Source organism: Elephas maximus, chromosome 15 (genome assembly GCF_024166365.1).
Source record: "Elephas maximus indicus isolate mEleMax1 chromosome 15, mEleMax1 primary haplotype, whole genome shotgun sequence".
NCBI classification, from domain to species: Eukaryota; Metazoa; Chordata; class Mammalia; order Proboscidea; family Elephantidae; genus Elephas; species Elephas maximus.
The window spans coordinates 10,709,246-10,728,051 of record NC_064833.1 but is presented as its reverse complement, the minus strand read 5'-3'; the positions used below and the strand labels follow the sequence as shown (position 1 = coordinate 10,728,051).

At 47.5% G+C, this 18,806-nt stretch overlaps 2 protein-coding genes across 5 annotated transcripts in view; one reads left to right on the top strand and one right to left on the bottom strand.

Moving 5' to 3' along the window:
* TG (thyroglobulin) overlaps positions 1 to 18,806 on the top strand; it is a 232,277-nt gene that overhangs the window by 131,114 nt on the left and 82,357 nt on the right. The window lies entirely within an intron of this gene.
* SLA (Src like adaptor) overlaps positions 1 to 18,806 on the bottom strand; it is a 45,421-nt gene that overhangs the window by 2,184 nt on the left and 24,431 nt on the right. For both annotated transcript variants that reach the window (XM_049854076.1, XM_049854075.1), the window contains 5 exons: positions 17,058 to 17,157; positions 16,115 to 16,201; positions 12,615 to 12,718; positions 6,782 to 6,913; positions 720 to 852 (listed from right to left, as the gene is read on the bottom strand). In XM_049854076.1, coding sequence (XP_049710033.1) covers positions 720 to 852; positions 6,782 to 6,913; positions 12,615 to 12,718; positions 16,115 to 16,201; positions 17,058 to 17,157 — 556 coding nt within the window. The remainder of the gene's footprint in view (positions 1 to 719; positions 853 to 6,781; positions 6,914 to 12,614; positions 12,719 to 16,114; positions 16,202 to 17,057; positions 17,158 to 18,806) is intronic.

Sequence of the window (18,806 nt, the reverse complement as noted above, 5' to 3'; positions counted from 1 at the left end):
AATGGAGGCAAAGGAAGGGGAAGAAGAGAGGGACCAAGCAGGAGGAGAGGATGGAGGACAAGAGAACAAGAAAAGGAAGTAAAAAACAAAGAGCTTGGTTAATATTTCTCTAACGGGTTGTTCTAATTCTGGGTCTTACGTGTGCAGGCTGTGTGATCTTGGTCAAATCACTCTACCTCTCTGAACCACTGTTTTCTTGGATGGCTAAAACTACTGACTATATATATTTTAAATAGACTTTACATTTTAGGGTAGTTTTAGGTTTATAAAAAAAATTGTGCAGAAAGTACAGAGTTGCCATATCCCCCTGCTGAGTGTAAGCTTTCTGAGAGGGGTTTAAAATAACGATAAATTTACACAAGATTTATTTGTATGTTATTCTCTAGGATTCTAACAATTAGATGAAGCTAGGTGATATAGCTCAACTAGAAAATTCACTGCTAACAAAGAACAGTGACTCAGTGTTTGCAGCACCGAACCAGAGGTCCACAGGCATTGGAGCTGCCAGGCTGTAAGGCCCAGTGTGCTTTCCAGGGTCTGTGAGATTTGGCAAGTTTGCAGCTGCTCAGGGTGCCCACCCCATGTTCCAGCAGGGCCCCATGCCAGCTTTGTGCTCCCATGTTCATGGAGGACGTGCACACACACACACACACACGCACACACACACACACACACGCACACACATGCACACACACACACAAACACACCATGCCCCGTACCTGGCCACCTTCTTCCAGTCAAAGGCCTTCTGGCGCAGGGTGACAGGCGAGCTGGGTGCCCGCACAGCGGGAGTGGCTGTGCTCTGGGTCAGGCAGGGCGTGGTGAGCACACAGCAGAGACCATCAGCTACCTCTGGGGAGGGAAAGGACACCTGGTTAGTGACATGTGGAACGCCGCAGTGGGGAGGGGCATGGGGCCATCAGCATAGCTCTCTGGTCGTTCCTGCAGGGAAACAGGGCAGGATTTAGAAAGGGGTATGGTGGGCAATGGCAGGGCTGAGGGTATGCATTGATCATTCAAGAAATGTTTCTGTACCCTGAACATACCCTACACTTAGTTAGACACCACAAAACAGAAACCACTGCCATGTTGTAGTCAGTTCTGACTCATGGCAACCCTATAGGGTTTCCAAGGCCGTAAATCTTTATAGAAGCAGACTGCCACATCTTTCTCTCATGGAGTCGATGGTGGTTTCGAACCACTGACCTTTTGGTTGGCACTCAAGCACTTGAATCACAGGCACAGAGAGAAAAAACAGCTTAGAATCTAAAATTGGCCAAACTTGGGTTTGGATGTCAGTCCTGATGGGAAATGGCCTTTAGCCTCTCTGAGCCACAGTTTCCTCCTACGTGATGTGAGGAATGAGCTAACAGGTGAGAACTCCTGGCAGGGTGCCCAGGGGCCGATGATTATGACAGGGCAGGCAACATTGTGCACAGAGGGGAATCCATCCAGACTCTGCCCTCAAACGCCTTACGGCTTCCGACCCCAAACTTCCACAGCTTCCAGCGGTCTCTCGCTGAGGCACCGTTCCTTCCACCAATGCACTGGCTGAGGTTTGTGTGCACTGATGGGTTGTGTTCAGTACCGTTCCCCCAAAGTACACAGAAAGACATTTAGTACAGCATTGGTGAGCCAAGTACATTTGTGGGAGGAAAGGAGGATAAAGAAGGCATGGAAGAGAGGGAGAGAGGGAGGGAGGGAGGGAGGGAGGGAGGGAGGGTGGGAGGGTGGGAGGAAGGAAGGAAACGAGAGAAAGGAAGGAAGCATGGGAGGAAGGAAGGAAGGCGTGAAAGAAGGAAGGAAGGCGTGAAGGAAGGAAGGAAGGCAGACAGAAGAGGGAAAGAGGAAAGGAGAGAGAGGAAGCCAGGAGGAAAAGTAAAGAAAGCACAAAAAGGATGAAAGACATGGGAAGGGAAGCTGGAGAAAAATGAAGATGAAGAGCAAAGGAGAGAAAATGGACAAAGAGTGAATGGAGGAAAGTCTCTCTTCTTTACCCTAGATATTCATGCACAAAAAGAATGAAAATTAAACAAATTCATTTCTGTTTATCTATGGCTACTGTGACATATCTGAGCTTCCAGGGCCTGTCATCTTTCCGGGAACGTTAGGATCTAGGTAACCTCCATCTCTTTGAAGAGGACTTGTTTCTGGCTGTGCCTCAGGTGTTTGTACAGACTGAGGAAATACCATGTAGCCTTTTTCAGGTTGAGGACCCTGGTGCTTTTCATGTCACAGCAAGATGAAAGGTCCACGGATGGAAATGTGGATAGCCCCTAGCAGAGTGGGTCACCTTGGGGCCCAGAGCGAGTCCATCTCCAGGTTGAGCATGAATGTGCATACAGGCACATTGCACCCAGACGGTCTATGCCCTCCACCTTCTTCTTTTTTTTTTTTTTAATTGTGCTTTAGGTGAAACTTTACAGAGCAAATTAATTTCTCATTCAACAATTTATACACAAATTGTTTTGTGACATTGGTTGCAGTCCCTCCAATGGGTCAACACTCTCCCCTTCCACACCTCAGTTCCCATCCATCCATTTTTCCTGTCCCTTCCTGCCTTCTCATCATTGCTTTTGGGAAGGTGTTGCTCTTTTGGTCTCATATACATGACTAAACTAAGACGCATGTTCCTCGTGTGTGTGGTTGTTTGTTTTATAGATCTGTCTAATCTTTGACTGAAAGGTGAACTTCAGGAGTGTTCTTGCAGTCTCTGTTGGACCAGTAAGTCTGGTCCTTTTTTTGTGAATTTGAATTTTGCTCTGTATTTTTCTCCCACTCTGTCCGGGACCCTCTCTTTCCATCCCTATCAGAGGGGTTGGTGGTAGTAGCTGGGCGCCATCTAATTCTTCTGGGCTCAGGTTGGTGGAGGCTGTGGTACTTGTGGTCCATTAATCCTCTGGGCTAATATTTCTTTATGTCTTTGGTTTTCTTCATTCTCCTTTGCCCCAGATGGGATGGGACCAGTAGATATATCTTAGATGGCTAGTCAAAAGCTTTTAAGACCCCAGACACTACTCACCAAAGTTGGATGTAGAACATTTTCTTTATGAACTTTGTAATACCTATTGGCCTAGATGACCCCGGCGAGCTTTCCACCTTCTTGATGGAGCCCTCCGTATCCTTGCTAAAGAACAAAAGGGAGCTGTGGCTGCAGCAGCAAGCCCAGGCTCTCAGAGGGTGACCATCAGTAATGCCTTGTTTCAGGGTTTTCAGTCTGAATTTCACTGTGAACTCGAGTGTCCACCCACACAGGCATGCACAGAGAAATGAGAAATCAGACCTTGAGGTAGGAGGACAGCTTAATTGGATATGAATCTAAAATAATTACATGTCCTGGGTTGGAAATTGAAAGGACCTTGAGGTTAGGAGGTGAGAGAGATGAAGCCAGATGCAAATTCTAGAGAAATCAGCTACAGGCTCCAGCCCAGGCCAGCTCCAGCCCAGGCAGGGAAACCTCATGAAAGCCCTTCCTTATCAAGGTTAGTACTTGAGTGAAAAGAGAAATTTTTACAAAGAGCAAAAGAACTCACACTCATAAACGTGTAACATCTGCCAGGCACTGAGCCACCCTTCCACACTTTCTCTCACTGAGTCACCACACCAACTTTGTGTGGTCAGGATTGTCAAGCCCATTTTTGGGATAAGGAAACTGAGGATCCTGGGATCAAGTCACATGCTCAGGGCCACAGAAATATGATCCAAACCCATTTCATTGACTAGAACCCAATAACCAACCAGGTGCCATCAAGTAAACCCCAAATCATGGCCACCCCGTGTGTGTCAGAGTAGAACTGTGCTCCATAACATTTTCAATGGCTGAATTTTTTTTTTGGAAAATAGATAGCCAGGCCTTTCTTCTGAGGTGCCTCAGAGTGGACTTGACTCTCCAGCCTTTTGGTTAGCATCTGAGTGCATTAAACCATTGGTTCGCACCGCTTCAGGACTCCACCCTTCCACTGTTGTTGTTGTTAGGTGCCGCTGAGTCAGTTCCAAGCACAACAGAGCGAAACACTGCCTGGTCCTGTGCCAAACTTAGAATCGTGATTATGCTTGAGCCCATTGTTGCAGCCACTGTGTCAATCCATCTTGTTGAGGGTCTTCCTTTTTTTTGCCAATGCTCTACTTTACCAAGAATGATGTCCTTCTCCAGGGACTAATCCCTCCTGACAGCATGTCCAGAGTATGTGAGATGTAGTCTCACCATCCTTGCTTCCAAGGACCATTCTGGTGGTACTTCTTCCAAGACAGACCTATTTGTTCTTTTGGCAGTCCATGGAATATTCAATATTCTTCACCAACACCACAATTCAAAGGCATCAATTCTTCTTCTGTCTTCCTTATTCATTGTCCAGCTTTTGCACACATGTGAGGCAACTGAAAACACCTTGGCTTGGGTCAGATACACCTTAGTCTTCAGAGTGATATCTTTGCTTTTTGAGACTATAAAGAGATCTCTTATAGCTGATTTGCCCAATGCAATGCCGTGAAACCTGCCATTAGCCTATTTTAAAAACACACTAATGCACAGGACATAGAAGTCCACTCGCCCGGCTTAATCTGTGCCCTGGCACCCACTAGCGTGTGACCTGGGACAAGCTCCTTTAGCAGCCCAGTGCTTTAACCCTTTGCATCTAGTGGGAGGTAAAAATTGGCTGTATTGTTTCCACTTTGGGGTCCTGAAGGGCATAAGAAAAATTTCAGGTTTTCAAACCCTTGTCAGTTATTTGCAGAGGTGAGCTGATACCTATGATCCATTTATCAAGGCAATTGCGAGGGATGTGTTTTGGGAAGGAAGGCATTTCTTTGCACTGGTGGAAGATCCCCCCAGTGGGCGAACAGCTGCCAGGTGGACTGGGGCATCCCTGGCCTGGGAGCCTGAGGCCCCCCTGTTTGTACAAGGTTTGCTGGGCTGCCTCCTTTCCATGTTTGCTTCTGTCTATGCAAAACTTCTGGTATCCACACCCCTCAGATGGTTGTTATTAAAAGCCAATACCACAACCACCTTTTACTCATAATCACTAAAGGTTACCTGTTTCCAGGACTCCCTTCCTCTTTCATTTTTAGCTAACTGCTAGGTTTTCAGCTATCACAGGAGTAATATTTGTTATGATTAATTTTGTATCTACCATGAGCCCGGTTGTCCTGGACACACTACATAAATGGTTGTGCTATTATTCGTCATCGCTACCACCTCCTGCAAGGGGGCTGTTCCCATGCACTCCGGTAAGGGGGGCACTGAGGCCCTGAGGAGTGCAGGGCCTTGCCCGAGACCTCAGCTCAGAGTTGGCAAAGCCCAGGTGGGAGCTTCAGCCTGTCTCTCCCAAGTAGCCATTGTCTTCTCTTCAACAGGCCTCTGAGAGGCCAAGTGTGACAACCAAAGGCCATCTGCGTCTTGAAATGCCATTTGCTTCTTCAGCTCAAGACCTGCATCCTAAAAACACTAGCAAAGATGCCCAGAGGGTGTGAGGCCAGACATAATGAACCTGGAAGTGGGAAGGCACCAACAAAGCGAAAGAAAGCAACCTCTCTTCCTTCCTCCAGGGCAGCAGACGAAGGGAGGAAGAATGAGAAGTTCGGGCTGAGTCAAGGGAGCTAAGGGTTAGCTTGGCTCACGTGAACATGCTGGGGCTTTCTTCAGCATGGTCCCCACAGACTCCACACCCCAACGTGGCAGGAGCCACTAGTGTCTGCCTCACCCAGATGAAGAAAGAAAGCCACAAGGAGACACGCAACTAGCCTAAGGCCGCCCAACTAACAAGGAGCCCATCTGGGATGTGAACATAGAGGTTCCAGAGCTTCACTCTTAACCACTGCACTATATGGAAGCTTAGCCTGTTTTCCATACAAAAAAATTCAAACTCCTGTCCTGGCGTTCAAGGCCTTTCACAGTCTAACTCGACCTTTTCTTTCCTGACTCTGCCCTACGGCATTGCCTCCGTGAAAACCACCCTAGGCTCCCAGCATCTTGGAGGATGGGCCCAGGGAGGACACAGAAATAAATAAAATACAATGTCTCATCTTTAAGAGCTTGTTGGGAGACACAGATTAGAACATAATTAGAACACAAGGTGGCCCGACCAGAGCGCCGGGAGAAAATACCGGGTGCTACGGAGCAGAGAATTCAGACAACCGATTCTAACTCGAGGACAGACTTCATCAGGGAGGCGTGCTGATCGTGGCCTTGGAGGATGAGGAGGACTTTGACATGCAGAAAAGGGGAAATATGCGGCCTTTCAGAACAAAGCCCCAGAGGCCCAAAGTGCAATGGCCCACTTCGGAAAGTGCAAGCTGTCTGCGGTTATGAACAAGGAGACATCTTAATTTGCTTTGCTTACAGGTGGAGAGGGGACGGATTTGAGGTCACATGTGTTGGCCTGACTATGGCAGCATTCCCAGGCAGTGTGCTTTAGTCGGAGCCCTGGTGGCACAGTGGCTAAGAGCTCGGCTGCTAACCAAAAGGCCAGCAGTTTGAATCCACCAGCCACTCCTCAGAAACCCTATGGGGGCAGTTCTGCTCTGTCCTGTAGTGTCGCTATGACTCAGAATTGACTCGACAGCAGCAGATTTTTTTTTTTTTTTTTTGCTTTAGCCTGCAACGTACAGCCTGAGTGAACAAGAATGGGAGCTTCTAAAGAGGGCAGTATGGGCCGAGAGCAAGTCTAGAGGACCTGGCATTCTAGGTGACCCGTGCCCATCTCTGCCCCCCACTTAGACTGACGGTGCCACAGGGAAGTCAGCGAAGCAGGCTGTGTGGTGGTCCTAATGGAGGGCCGCTTACCTGAGTAGTGATTCACCAGGTCCTCCAGGCACTGGAAGGTCAGCCTCGGGGAGATATAGTACCAGTTGTTGGGCAGACGGAGGATGCGGTAATGCTTCACCTGCCTGTGCCTCACCGACAGCGAATAAAAACCTGAGGAAAGCAGAGAACAAATCGGTGCTGCTCCACACGCCTGGCCTGGGGATGAGCAGCTGGCGAGATGGTTTCTGTCAGCACTGTGACAGAACAGGGGTACCTGGACACGGCACCCTTGTGGCTTAAGCAATGGCCCTCCAACTCCATAGCTCACTGACTGGAGACCACCCAAAACCAGCTGCTGCGGAGTCGACGCCAAGGCATGGCGCCCCACGTGTGTCAGGTTAGAACTGTGCTCCGTTGGGTCTTCATGGCCGAGTTTTTGGAAGCAGATCACCAGGTCTTTCTTTTGGGGTACCTCTGCGCGAACTCGAACCTTCAACCTTTCAGTTAGCAGATGAGGCATTAACTAGTTGCACTACCCAGGGACTACTTAAAAAAAAAAAAAAAGCAACCCATTGCCTGGAATCAATTCCAACTCATAGTGACCCTAAAGCACAGAGTAGAATGGCTGCATAGGTTTCCAAGGAGTGCCTGGCAGATTTGAACTGCTGACCTTTTGGTTAGCAGCCGTAGCTCTTAAGCACTATGCCACCAGGGTTTCCAGGGACTGCTTTAAAACCAAAAAAGAAAGAAAACTCAAACTTGTTGCTGTGGAATCTATTCCAACTCATAGCGACCCTACAGGACAGAGTAGAACTGCTCCACAGAGTTTCCAAGGAGCGCCTGGTGGATTCCAACTGCCAGCCTTTTGGTTAGCTGCTGTAGCACTTAACCACTACGCAGCCAGGGACTACTTTAGAGACCATCAAAACAAAACAAAACAAAAAAACGCATTGCTGTCAAGTTGACACCGGCTCCTAGCAAACCTATAGGATAGAGTAGAACTTCCCTATTGGGTTTCCAAGGCTGTAATCTTTACGGAAGCAGGCCGCCACATCTTTCTCCTATGGAGCAGCTGGTGCGTTTGAACCGGTAATCTTTCAGTAGGCACCTTGTAGAGACCACCAAACCAAACCAAACCCATTGCCATAGAGTCGATTCCAACTCATAGGACCCTACAGGACAGAGTAGAACTGCCCCACAGGGTTTCAAGGAGAGCTGGCCATGTTATTTTAGCAGCCCACATGGGTTAGTCATGTCGCGATCACAGGTGTTTACGTACGCAGTTTTCTCCGCCTTTTGAAGTAAGTTTTGGGGTGTTGCCGCATCCTTATATGGCTTCTTAGGCCAAATGAAATGATTGTTGCTTGGTTGCCATCTGTAGCTCAGCATCTACGGGCGTACCTAAGTCCTTACTGAGTATCCCTCTAATGCTCTGCCATTTTCCTCCCTCGAGCCACTGCCCCACCACATCCCCATCCGCACAGTTGAGGGGAGGGGCTTATAGTTATGTCCCCTTTTTTGGTCCCCACTCCCTTGACTTATGCTTGATTTTCTAAGAAATTTGGAAAAAATGGCAGCTGAGACCTTTTTCTGAGCATCCCTAAGAAACATGTAAAAAGCCTGATGTCCTATGTGTGTGTCATTTCTCTTAGTATGATGTCCTGGGTGTCATTTGTCTTAGCATGATGTCCTGTGTGTGCCATTTCTCTTAGCGTGATGTCCTGTGTGTCATTTCTCCTACCATGATGTCCTGAGTGTGCCATTTCTCTTAGCGTGATGTCCTGTGTGTCATTTCTCCTACCATGATGTCCTGAGTGTGTCATTTCTCTTAGCGTGATGTCCTGTGTGTCATTTCTCCTACCATGATGTCCTGAGTGTGTCATTTCTCTTAGCGTGATGTCCTGTGTGTCATTTCTCCTACCATGATGTCCTGAGTGTGCCATTTCTCTTAGCGTGATGTCCTGTGTGTCATTTCTCCTACCATGATGTCCTGAGTGTGCCATTTCTCTTAGCGTGATGTCCTGTGTGTCATTTCTCCTACCATGATGTCCTGAGTGTGCCATTTCTCTTAGCGTGATGTCCTGTGTGTCATTTCTCCTACCATGATGTCCTGAGTGTGCCATTTCTCTTAGCGTGATGTCCTGTGTGTCATTTCTCCTACCATGATGTCCTGAGTGTGTCATTTCTCTTAGCGTGATGTCCTGTGTGTCATTTCTCCTACCATGATGTCCTGAGTGTGTCATTTCTCTTAGCGTGATGTCCTGTGTGTCATTTCTCCTACCATGATGTCCTGAGTGTGCCATTTCTCTTAGCGTGATGTCCTGTGTGTCATTTCTCCTACCATGATGTCCTGAGTGTGCCATTTCTCTTAGCGTGATGTCCTGTGTGTCATTTCTCCTACCATGATGTCCTGAGTGTGCCATTTCTCTTAGCGTGATGTCCTGTGTGTCATTTCTCCTACCATGATGTCCTGAGTGTGTCATTTCTCTTAGCGTGATGTCCTGTGTGTCATTTCTCCTACCATGATGTCCTGAGTGTGCCATTTCTCTTAGCGTGATGTCCTGTGTGTCATTTCTCCTACCATGATGTCCTGAGTGTGCCATTTCTCTTAGCGTGATGTCCTGTGTGTCATTTCTCCTACCATGATGTCCTGAGTGTGCCATTTCTCTTAGCGTGATGTCCTGTGTGTCATTTCTCCTACCATGATGTCCTGAGTGTGTCATTTCTCTTAGCGTGATGTCCTGTGTGTCATTTCTCCTACCATGATGTCCTGAGTGTGCCATTTCTCTTAGCGTGATGTCCTGTGTGTCATTTCTCCTACCATGATGTCCTGAGTGTGCCATTTCTCTTAGCGTGATGTCCTGTGTGTCATTTCTCCTACCATGATGTCCTGAGTGTGCCATTTCTCTTAGCGTGATGTCCTGTGTGTCATTTCTCCTACCATGATGTCCTGAGTGTGCCATTTCTCTTAGCGTGATGTCCTGTGTGTCATTTCTCCTACCATGATGTCCTGAGTGTGTCATTTCTCTTAGCGTGATGTCCTGTGTGTCATTTCTCCTACCATGATGTCCTGAGTGTGCCATTTCTCTTAGCGTGATGTCCTGTGTGTCATTTCTCCTACCATGATGTCCTGAGTGTGCCATTTCTCTTAGCGTGATGTCCTGTGTGTCATTTCTCCTACCATGATGTCCTGAGTGTGCCATTTCTCTTAGCGTGATGTCCTGTGTGTCATTTCTCCTACCATGATGTCCTGAGTGTGTCATTTCTCCTACCATGATGTCCTGAGTGTGTCATTTCTCTTAGCGTGATGTCCTGTGTGTCATTTCTCCTACCATGATGTCCTGAGTGTGCCATTTCTCTTAGCGTGATGTCCTGTGTGTCATTTCTCCTACCATGATGTCCTGAGTGTGCCATTTCTCTTAGCGTGATGTCCTGTGTGTCATTTCTCCTACCATGATGTCCTGAGTGTGCCATTTCTCTTAGCGTGATGTCCTGTGTGTCATTTCTCCTACCATGATGTCCTGAGTGTGCCATTTCTCTTAGCGTGATGTCCTGTGTGTCATTTCTCCTACCATGATGTCCTGAGTGTGCCATTTCTCTTAGCGTGATGTCCTGTGTGTCATTTCTCCTACCATGATGTCCTGAGTGTGCCATTTCTCTTAGCGTGATGTCCTGTGTGGGTTTGTAAGAGTGAAACCAGCATTTCGAATGACTGAGCAAGCGTCTTCTCTTGTCTTTGTCTCATTTTCCCCAAATGCAAAGTGAGGGGACTGGACTTGGGTCATGGCTAATGGCCCTACCTGCCCTGTCATCTGGGCTGCATGGGTGAGAGACGCTCGGGCAGTGGGAAGGGGCAGGAACCAGGGATTGTTGGGCCTCTGCTGTATGTGCTGGGAAGAGGGCTGGGCAGTCTCCAAGCAACACCTCCGTTAATTCTCTTGTCCCCAAATATTTGATAGGTGGAGAAACTGAGGCTCGGAGCCCCGACTGATATGGCTTGAGAATGCAAACCTGGGGTTTGGACTTTGTCCTCTCAGGAGCGGTTGGGTGGGTATCCCAGCTTTGCCCAGGCTTGCCCTCTGAGTCAACCTGACATGTGTTTTCTGGTAATGCCATTGGGACTGAAAGTATGGTAAGCAGGCTGAGGGTGACAGGTGGAAAATCATGAAACTTTGCATAGCCGATGAGCAGGGCCTGCCGCCCAACCCCGGCATGGCCCTGCTGCACGTCTCCCTGACGACCTCTTTATTTTTAGAAGTGCTCGGTTCTTCCCCTCTCTCAGGGCCAGCTTAGGAGGCTCTGACTGTGCCTCAGGTCCTGCCTTGGGGACCCCCGGGGGCATGCACAAGAAGTCTTGCCTTTGTTTCCATCTTGTTCTCTACCAGAACTTTTGAGAGAAAGGTTGTTCTGAGTTTTGTGATCCCATTGTCTGCATGGTCCTCGATTCCCCAAAGCAAACCTGACGCCCATGTGGGTGAAGGGTTCCAGGATCAGGCAGCTCTGACTCTTAGTAGGTGCATGGGAAGTACGCTCAGACACTGCATTTTGTCTTCTGTGATAGCAAGTGTACGAGAAGCAAGTTGGGAACTTGAAAAAATCTTCAATATTTAAAAATTTACTATTATTCTTCTGGGAAAGTCTTAGCTGTTAACTGTTCTACTCCTACAAGTTTTCTTAAGTACTAACTACGTAAGTTTGGCTGCTAACCAAAAGGTTAGCAGTTCAAACCCACCTAGCGACTCCGTGGGAGAAAGACCTGGTGATCTGCTTCTATAAAGATTACGGCCTAGAAACCCCTACGGGGCCGTTCTACTCTGCCACATGGGGTCGCTAGGAGTCAAAATTGATTCAATGCCACCAGCAGCAACAGCAACAACATCCCACAGTCCCTGGGTGGCACAAACAGTTTGTGCCCGACTACTAAATGAAAGGTTGGCCATTCAAACCCACCCAGCGGCACCACCAAAGAAAGGCCTGGCAATCTGCTTCCGTAAAGATTACAGCCAAGAAAACCCTACAGTCCTACTCTGTAACACATGGGGTCTCCATTAGTCAGAATCGACTCAACAACAATAGTTTTTACTATATCCCAGGTACTGTACTAGGCACTTTACAATTGCTAACTCCATGTTACAGGTAAGGGAACCCGGGCTCAGAGAGAGGAGGCGGCTTCTTTATTAATGGGTGCAGCTGAAACCAGGGTTCAGGGCCCTTGCTCTAAACCCTTACAAAGGGCCCCGCTATTTCTGTGTTACCAAATTCTTAATGAGCAAGATGCAAGGAAATTATGATAAAAATCATGGTAAATACATAAGAACAGGCATTTGCTTGTCCTGATGCCCTAAGCTAATTAAGGGCACAGAAGGCACGGATGTTGAGGGCCTCCGTGTAGGAGAAGCACTACAAATCTTAGTCATTTGATTCTCAGCATAACCTTACGAGGGAGGGACTTTCCCCCCATTTTACAGATGAGAAAACTGAGCTCAGAGGTAAATAACACCACCTAAGTCACAGAGCATGAGCGTGCAGGCAGGTCTGCTCCAGAGTCCTAGGTCCCGATGTCAAACATGCTGCCCACTCCTGGGTTTGGTTTTGTTCTCAGTTGTTGGAAAGTTTTCCAACAGGAGCTGGCAGGGCCTGGTGTTGGTCAGGGCCCGTGGCTGCGCCCAGCCAGGTCTTGGCTGTCTATTTCCATCCCTTTGCCTTTACGCTGACCCCACCGGCTGAGTGTGGTCTCCAGGGAGCTAATGACGTCAGAATGGTCTGCTTGAGTCGTAGGAGGAGGGACAGTGAAGCCAGGTAATGAGTCAGTCAGGGAAAAAGACCTGCTTGTCCGACCCAGCCAGGGCAAGATGAGCCTGCAGCTGCTCACCTTTCTTGGTCTCGCTCTCTCGGATCATGAAGGAGCCCATTTTTGTGTCTGGCAGCTGCAGCAGCTCCTCAGCCTTGTCTCTGCCCAGTCCTTCGAACAGCCAGCTGGGAAGAGGGAGACAGCCATGAGCACCCTGAGTGTGCCCTCTGCCCCCACCCCCAAAAAAGGTGGAAATGCAAAACCTAAGATGTAGGTCCAGTTAGTACAAAGCTTTAGGAATTAACAGAGGAAGGCAGTCAACTAATTGTTCATTCACTCATTCATTCTTTCAAATAAAATGTCCTGAGTACCTGCTATGTGCTAGGTATCCCACTGGATGATGAGAACACAAAGATGCATAAAGTGTCTTCCTTACCTCGTGTCTCAAATGCCAACTGGAATGTAAACTTCCTGTATCCTGTCACATGCATGCACCTGTCTGGTAGCTTGTTTAAAGTCTGTTTCCCTTAGCCTCTGACTGCCAAGCCCCTCCCTGAGCACCCAATAGGAGCAAAGACTGTTTCTGTCCGTTTTTTGTTCATCCTTGTGTCCAGGGTATCGTGCTTGGCATATGTTTGTTGAATGAATGAACGGACACAAGAAGGAATGAACGAAGAGGTGTGTGATATCAACAACTGACCAATCCCCACTCTGCAGTGACTGTATTTCCTTCTTGTTTGCTTTGTTTAATATACTTTAAAGACTGTTGTCATTGTGCTCTGCATCTATATGTGTCCCTTGTTTTTTTTCCATGTGGCAGTAACAAAAAGCAGCTGTACTGTTGTGGCTCACCTTTCCAATGGAACGTTCACCTTCCACATGAGAGCAGACCCTCCTGAATACTCTCTAGAAGGCAGCTCCATACACAAAGGAATCTACGCTCCAGAGAGAGGGGGCCCTTTCTCACTCTGCAGAGCAGGCTTGGCTGGCTCTGTTTGGAAGCAAACGCTTTGCTAGCAGCTGGCTGGTGTGGACTGGGAAGCAATAGGACATCACTGTTTCAACGACCCCATGTCTCAAGCATTTCAGTGAACGGACCCTGGCTTTTAGTCAACACGTCTGAATTAGCGTGTGCTGCGACCAAGGTACCAGTCGCCGCCGAGCCAGTTCTGACTCATGTGTGTCAGAGTAGAACTGTGTGCCACAGGGTTTTCAGTAGCTGAATTCTCAGAAGTAGATTGCCAGGTCTTTCTTCCATGGCACCTCTGGGTGGATTGGAACTGCTAACCTTTGGGTTAGTGGCCGAGCACTTAACTGTTCACACCACTCAGGAACTCCATATGGTGTCTCCACAAGTTGGAGTCGACTCAATGGCAACTTTTTCTTTTAAATTTTTTTAGCGTTATGAATTGCTTACTGCTTGCGGCCCCTGTAGGACTCACAATAGCACAGGCAGATCACTGGAACACTGAAGCAGTATGTGTGAGAAGACCAGGACGTCACATCAGATTCTGTTCATTTACATTCTCATCACCCCGACTGATTTGGTCACTAAGGTCATGATTTTGCCGTATGTGGCCAAATATTTCAGCTATTCCCTTAGTTCAGCACAACGTTGGCATATTAACTGTCTTAGTATATGTGCAAACATTTATGCATTCAAGTCTTTACATGAAACTCCACTTATAAAAATAAAGATAAATAAAACAGTTAATAACCAGCTTTACCATGTATGGGTGCTAATGGTGGACCACATGGCATATTAAATACTTGAAATCTAATCCTCTTATCAACCCTATAAGAAAGCAAATATTACCTTTCTTTCACAGATGAAGATACTGAGGCTCAGAGGGACTAAATAATGTGTCTAAGTCACCATATCAGCCAGTAATAGGGCTAGAATTGGAAGGGATTTTTCTGGGCCATCAGATTCCCTGCCCTGCCCCTCTTCCTAGTCTGTATTCTAAGGACTTTTCTTGCATCTGCTACCCTGGAAGCTTCCCAGGGTTAAGACTACTTTTTCCTCGTCTGGGTTCCTCACCACCCCTAGTTCCTGCCAGATTTCAGCTCCACATCTTAAACATAAAGGTGTTGCTACATGTTTGCTAAATGAATGAATGGATCAGTGATGCCCAGATGGTTGAGAAGAGCCCTGTGTCTCAGGTGTTTTGCAGACCATAACTCACATAGCAGCTACTGCCCCACTAATTGTCACCTTCATCATCCTAAGCTTGAAAATGGTTTTGGTATTCATAATTGCAATCATTAATAATGCAATTAAATGCACTGAGTTCCATTCCATAAAATATTCAGGCGGTTCTCGCTACTTCGCCTCTTGAGCACGCGGCCTGCAAAGTCCTTCTCTGAATGTCAGAAGTTATTTCTGGACGCTTTCAAATGGACATGGTGCCCCCTTCCTTCTCACATCCTATATACATGCTTCCCGGCCAAGGGCCGGGCTGGATAGCTTGGCAGATGAGGAGGCTATAGCTCAAGGCGGTGAGTTGCTTTACCCAGGCCCTTCCAAGGAAGTGGCTGGGCCAAGATTTGAACCCAGGGTTGCTGGGCTACAAAGCCAACCATGTTGCTGTAATGGCCTCAGCTGCACAACTGTACAAAACACATTGTGCTTGTTTTCTCGTTTGCTGGACTTATCCCCTAGTCCAGCTAGGTCTGTGAGCGTTCTCTGTGCTTCTGAATACGCATTTGACGAGGAGATAGCTGATATTTACTGTGTACTTACTCTAATGCTAGCTGTTCTTCTAAGAACTCTACATGTGCTTTCCCATCTAATTCTTCTAACAACCCTGTACTCCGGCCATACCATTAGACAGCGAGACCTGTAAGAACCAGAAGTCAACTCAACTGCCTTGTTTTTCTGGGACTCCCGCACGTTTTCTGCCTTTGACAGTCGCTGTCTTAGCACTTTTCTGTCACTCTCTGTGAGTGGAAAAGATTTGAATTTTCTTTCTCTGACAGGTTTTCATGTTACACAGCCTCCAGCTTTTGCAGGTTTTACCGTATATTATTGCTTCTACCATTGTATGGAGCCCTGGTGGCACAGTGGTTAAGAGCTTGGCTTCTAACCAAAAGGTGGGCAGTTCGAATCCACCAGGTGCTCCTTGGAAACGCTATGGGGCAGCTCTGTGAGCCGGAATAGACTTGACGGCAACGGGCATCATTGCACATTATGACCCCTCTTCGACAGAGGAGGAGAGGAAGCTGATGCATAGGAAGTTGGGTAGTCTGCCCAGCGTCATCACCAGCAGGTGACAGTGGCAGACTGACTTTTAGCCACTATACTACACTGCGTCTTATGATGACAGTTCCTGAGTGTTTACTGCTATGTTCCAGGAACCCTGTGTTACAGCTGACGGGTCCAACAGCCTTCATGTTACTGATGGGGGAATTGATTCCCAGAGAGGGAAAGGGATTAAGCCCAAGGTCACTGCTGTCCTTACTGACAGACCCGAGAATGTGAACGGCCCTCTCTCTATCTCATGCTGCAATCTCTCTGCAATCTTCTGAGCCACCGGCATAAATATCATCTTTTATTAATTCTATTTGAGCAATGTACTCACCCGTGGTAAACTCTGGCCACACATATTCCAGGAATATAGCTCTCTCGACCAGTGCTAAGAGAAATGGCTTTCCACCAGCCCCCTTCGCTGTGAGAGCAAAACAGATAGGACCGATAGGTGGGTAAATGGCAAAGCAGAGGAATGAGTAATCAGATATGACTAGATTTATCAGATTAGATATGAACGAATAACCACAGTAATCACGCTTAACTAATGGTGGGGCAGGTTGGGACGTTCCTTTTTACGATGTCTCACTGGCCGTGTTAACCTGAATTTCTCCATGTGAAAGTTCGGTCTTTCAGTCTATTTATACAACAGATATTCCCATTCCAAGCTAATCTAGGAGCTTTCCCACATCCCAGCAATAGCTGCTTTTCAGGGCTCAGCAGACAATACTCCCAACTGATGGTCGGGGGTTGGGAGCTTTTAAAAATACATGTTCGTTATATTAATTTACAATTTACCAAGGATGTGTCCACACCAGTGGGAATCTAAGTAAAAGGGACTCGGAGCCCTTATTTTCCTCTATACCTTTTTTTGAATCAGACTGAAGAGACAACAGGGTAAAAAGTGACATTTTTCATTCATTACATCTGAAGTGTTTTCAGATCCCCGAATCCTCCTTCCTGAGTGCGTACAGATATGTAATATCAAGCCTGTGCGTGGAGTGGGAAGTGAGGCCAATAAGATAATCAGAAGCTGGGCCATAAGTTGTATCAAAGGCCCAGGTTAAGGAATTTACTTTTTGTCCAGCAGGCAATGGGGAGCCATTGAAGGTTAGAGAGCATTAAGGAGGAAGGCCACACTGTGAGCCAGAAGCCTCCCCTCACAACTGAACCAGGGGCGATGCGAATTGGACAGCTATAACTAAAAGCTAGCCATCCCACCCAAATTGAGTACACCCTCTTTTGAAGACCCTGAGAATTTTGGAAAGCTGACTCACTCAGAGATGACCCGCAGTTTTTCTCCTCGGCGGAATATGGGCGGGCTGATGTCAGGAGATGGGTAGTCACTCAGCACAGCGAGGAAGTCATTGTCCAGTCCTGGGGAAACAAGGCCAGAGGCTGTGATTGTATTCACAGGGAACAAAAAGGTGGCCCTGGGAGCGGAGGGTGCTTAGGGGATCCCTGCACTGGGGGTCAAGCAACCTGCTGCTAGTTTCAGGGGTGACTTGGCCCTGATGTTCTCATCTGACAAATGGGATCCAGAGATCCTGGAGCTGAAGTCACAAGACCCAGCTCCAGGGTCGGCCCCCTGCATCTAATGATACAGGCAACCTCAGGTAACGTCTACTAGCCTCAATTTCCCCATCTTTAAAATGGGGAGAATAATCCCTCATTCCAGGGTCCTTATGAGATGAGAGGAGCGTGTGCAGCACCTCATGAATGATAAGGTGCTATAAAGACACCCTCTTTGATTTCATCGACTCAGGAGGGAGTTGCCGGGTCCCCTCCCTCTCTGGGCCTCGTGGGTCTCCATCTGTGACCTGGGATGGGGGGTAGGGCTATGATTAGTGAGGTCTGAGAACGCAACAGGATGGGGAGGCACTAACTCTGAGGCTCAGCAACGTACTCCCTCTTTGCATAATGTAAGGCAAATCGTTGGGGATTTATTTAATCGGGGCTTTCTCTGGGACAGGAGGAGAAAAATGGAGTGCTTTTCATCGTGTGTGTGCTGAAAGGAAGGCATGCTAGTTGGTTCATGTGAGTGCAGCTGCCTACAGAGCAGAGGCACAGTGACGAGGTGGGAATCTGCTTTTTGCCACTAAGCAAAATCCCTGCTCCACATCCTTAGTGATTTTGTCATAATTCAGGCACATTGCTGTTGTTAGGTGCCATCCGGTCAGTTCCAACTCATGGCAACCCTATGTATAATAGAAGGAAACACTGCCTGGTCCTGTGCCATCCTCACAATCATTGCTATGCTTGAGCCCACTGTTGCAGCGACCATGTCAATCCATCTTGTTGAGGGTCTTCCTCTTTTTCATTGACTGTCTACCAAGCAAGATGTCCTTCTCTAGGGACTGGTCCTCCTGATAACATGTCCAAAGTATGTGAGATGAAATCTCACCATCCATGCTTCTAAGGAGCATTCTGGCTGTGCTTCTTCCAAAACAGATATGTTTCTTCTTTTGGCAGTCCATGGTGTATTCAATATTCTTCTTCAACATCTTAATTCAAAGGCATCAATTCTTCTTCAGTCTTCCTTATCCGTTGTCCAGCTTTCACATGCACATGAGGTGATTAAAAACACCATGGCTTCAGTCAGGCGCACTTTAGTCCTCAAAGTGACATCTTTGCTTTTGAACACTTTAAAGAGGTCTTTTGCAGCAGATTTCTCCAAGGTAATATGTTGTTTGATTTCTTGACTGCTGCCTATGTGGGTGTTAATTGGGGATCCAAGTAAAATGAAATCCTTGGCGATGTCCATCTTCTCTCTGCTTATGGTGATGTTGCTTATTGGTCAGGTTGTGAGGGTTTTTGTTTTCTTTATGTTGAGGTGGAATTCATACCGAAGGCTGTGGTCTTTGATCTTCATCAGTAAGTGCTTCAAGTCCTCTTCACTTTCAGCAAGGCAGGTTGTGTCATCTGCATAACATAGGTCGTTAATGAGTCTTCCTCCAATCCTGATGTCCCGTTCTTCTGATAGTCCAGCTTCTTGGATTATTTGCCCAGCATACGGATTAGATGCA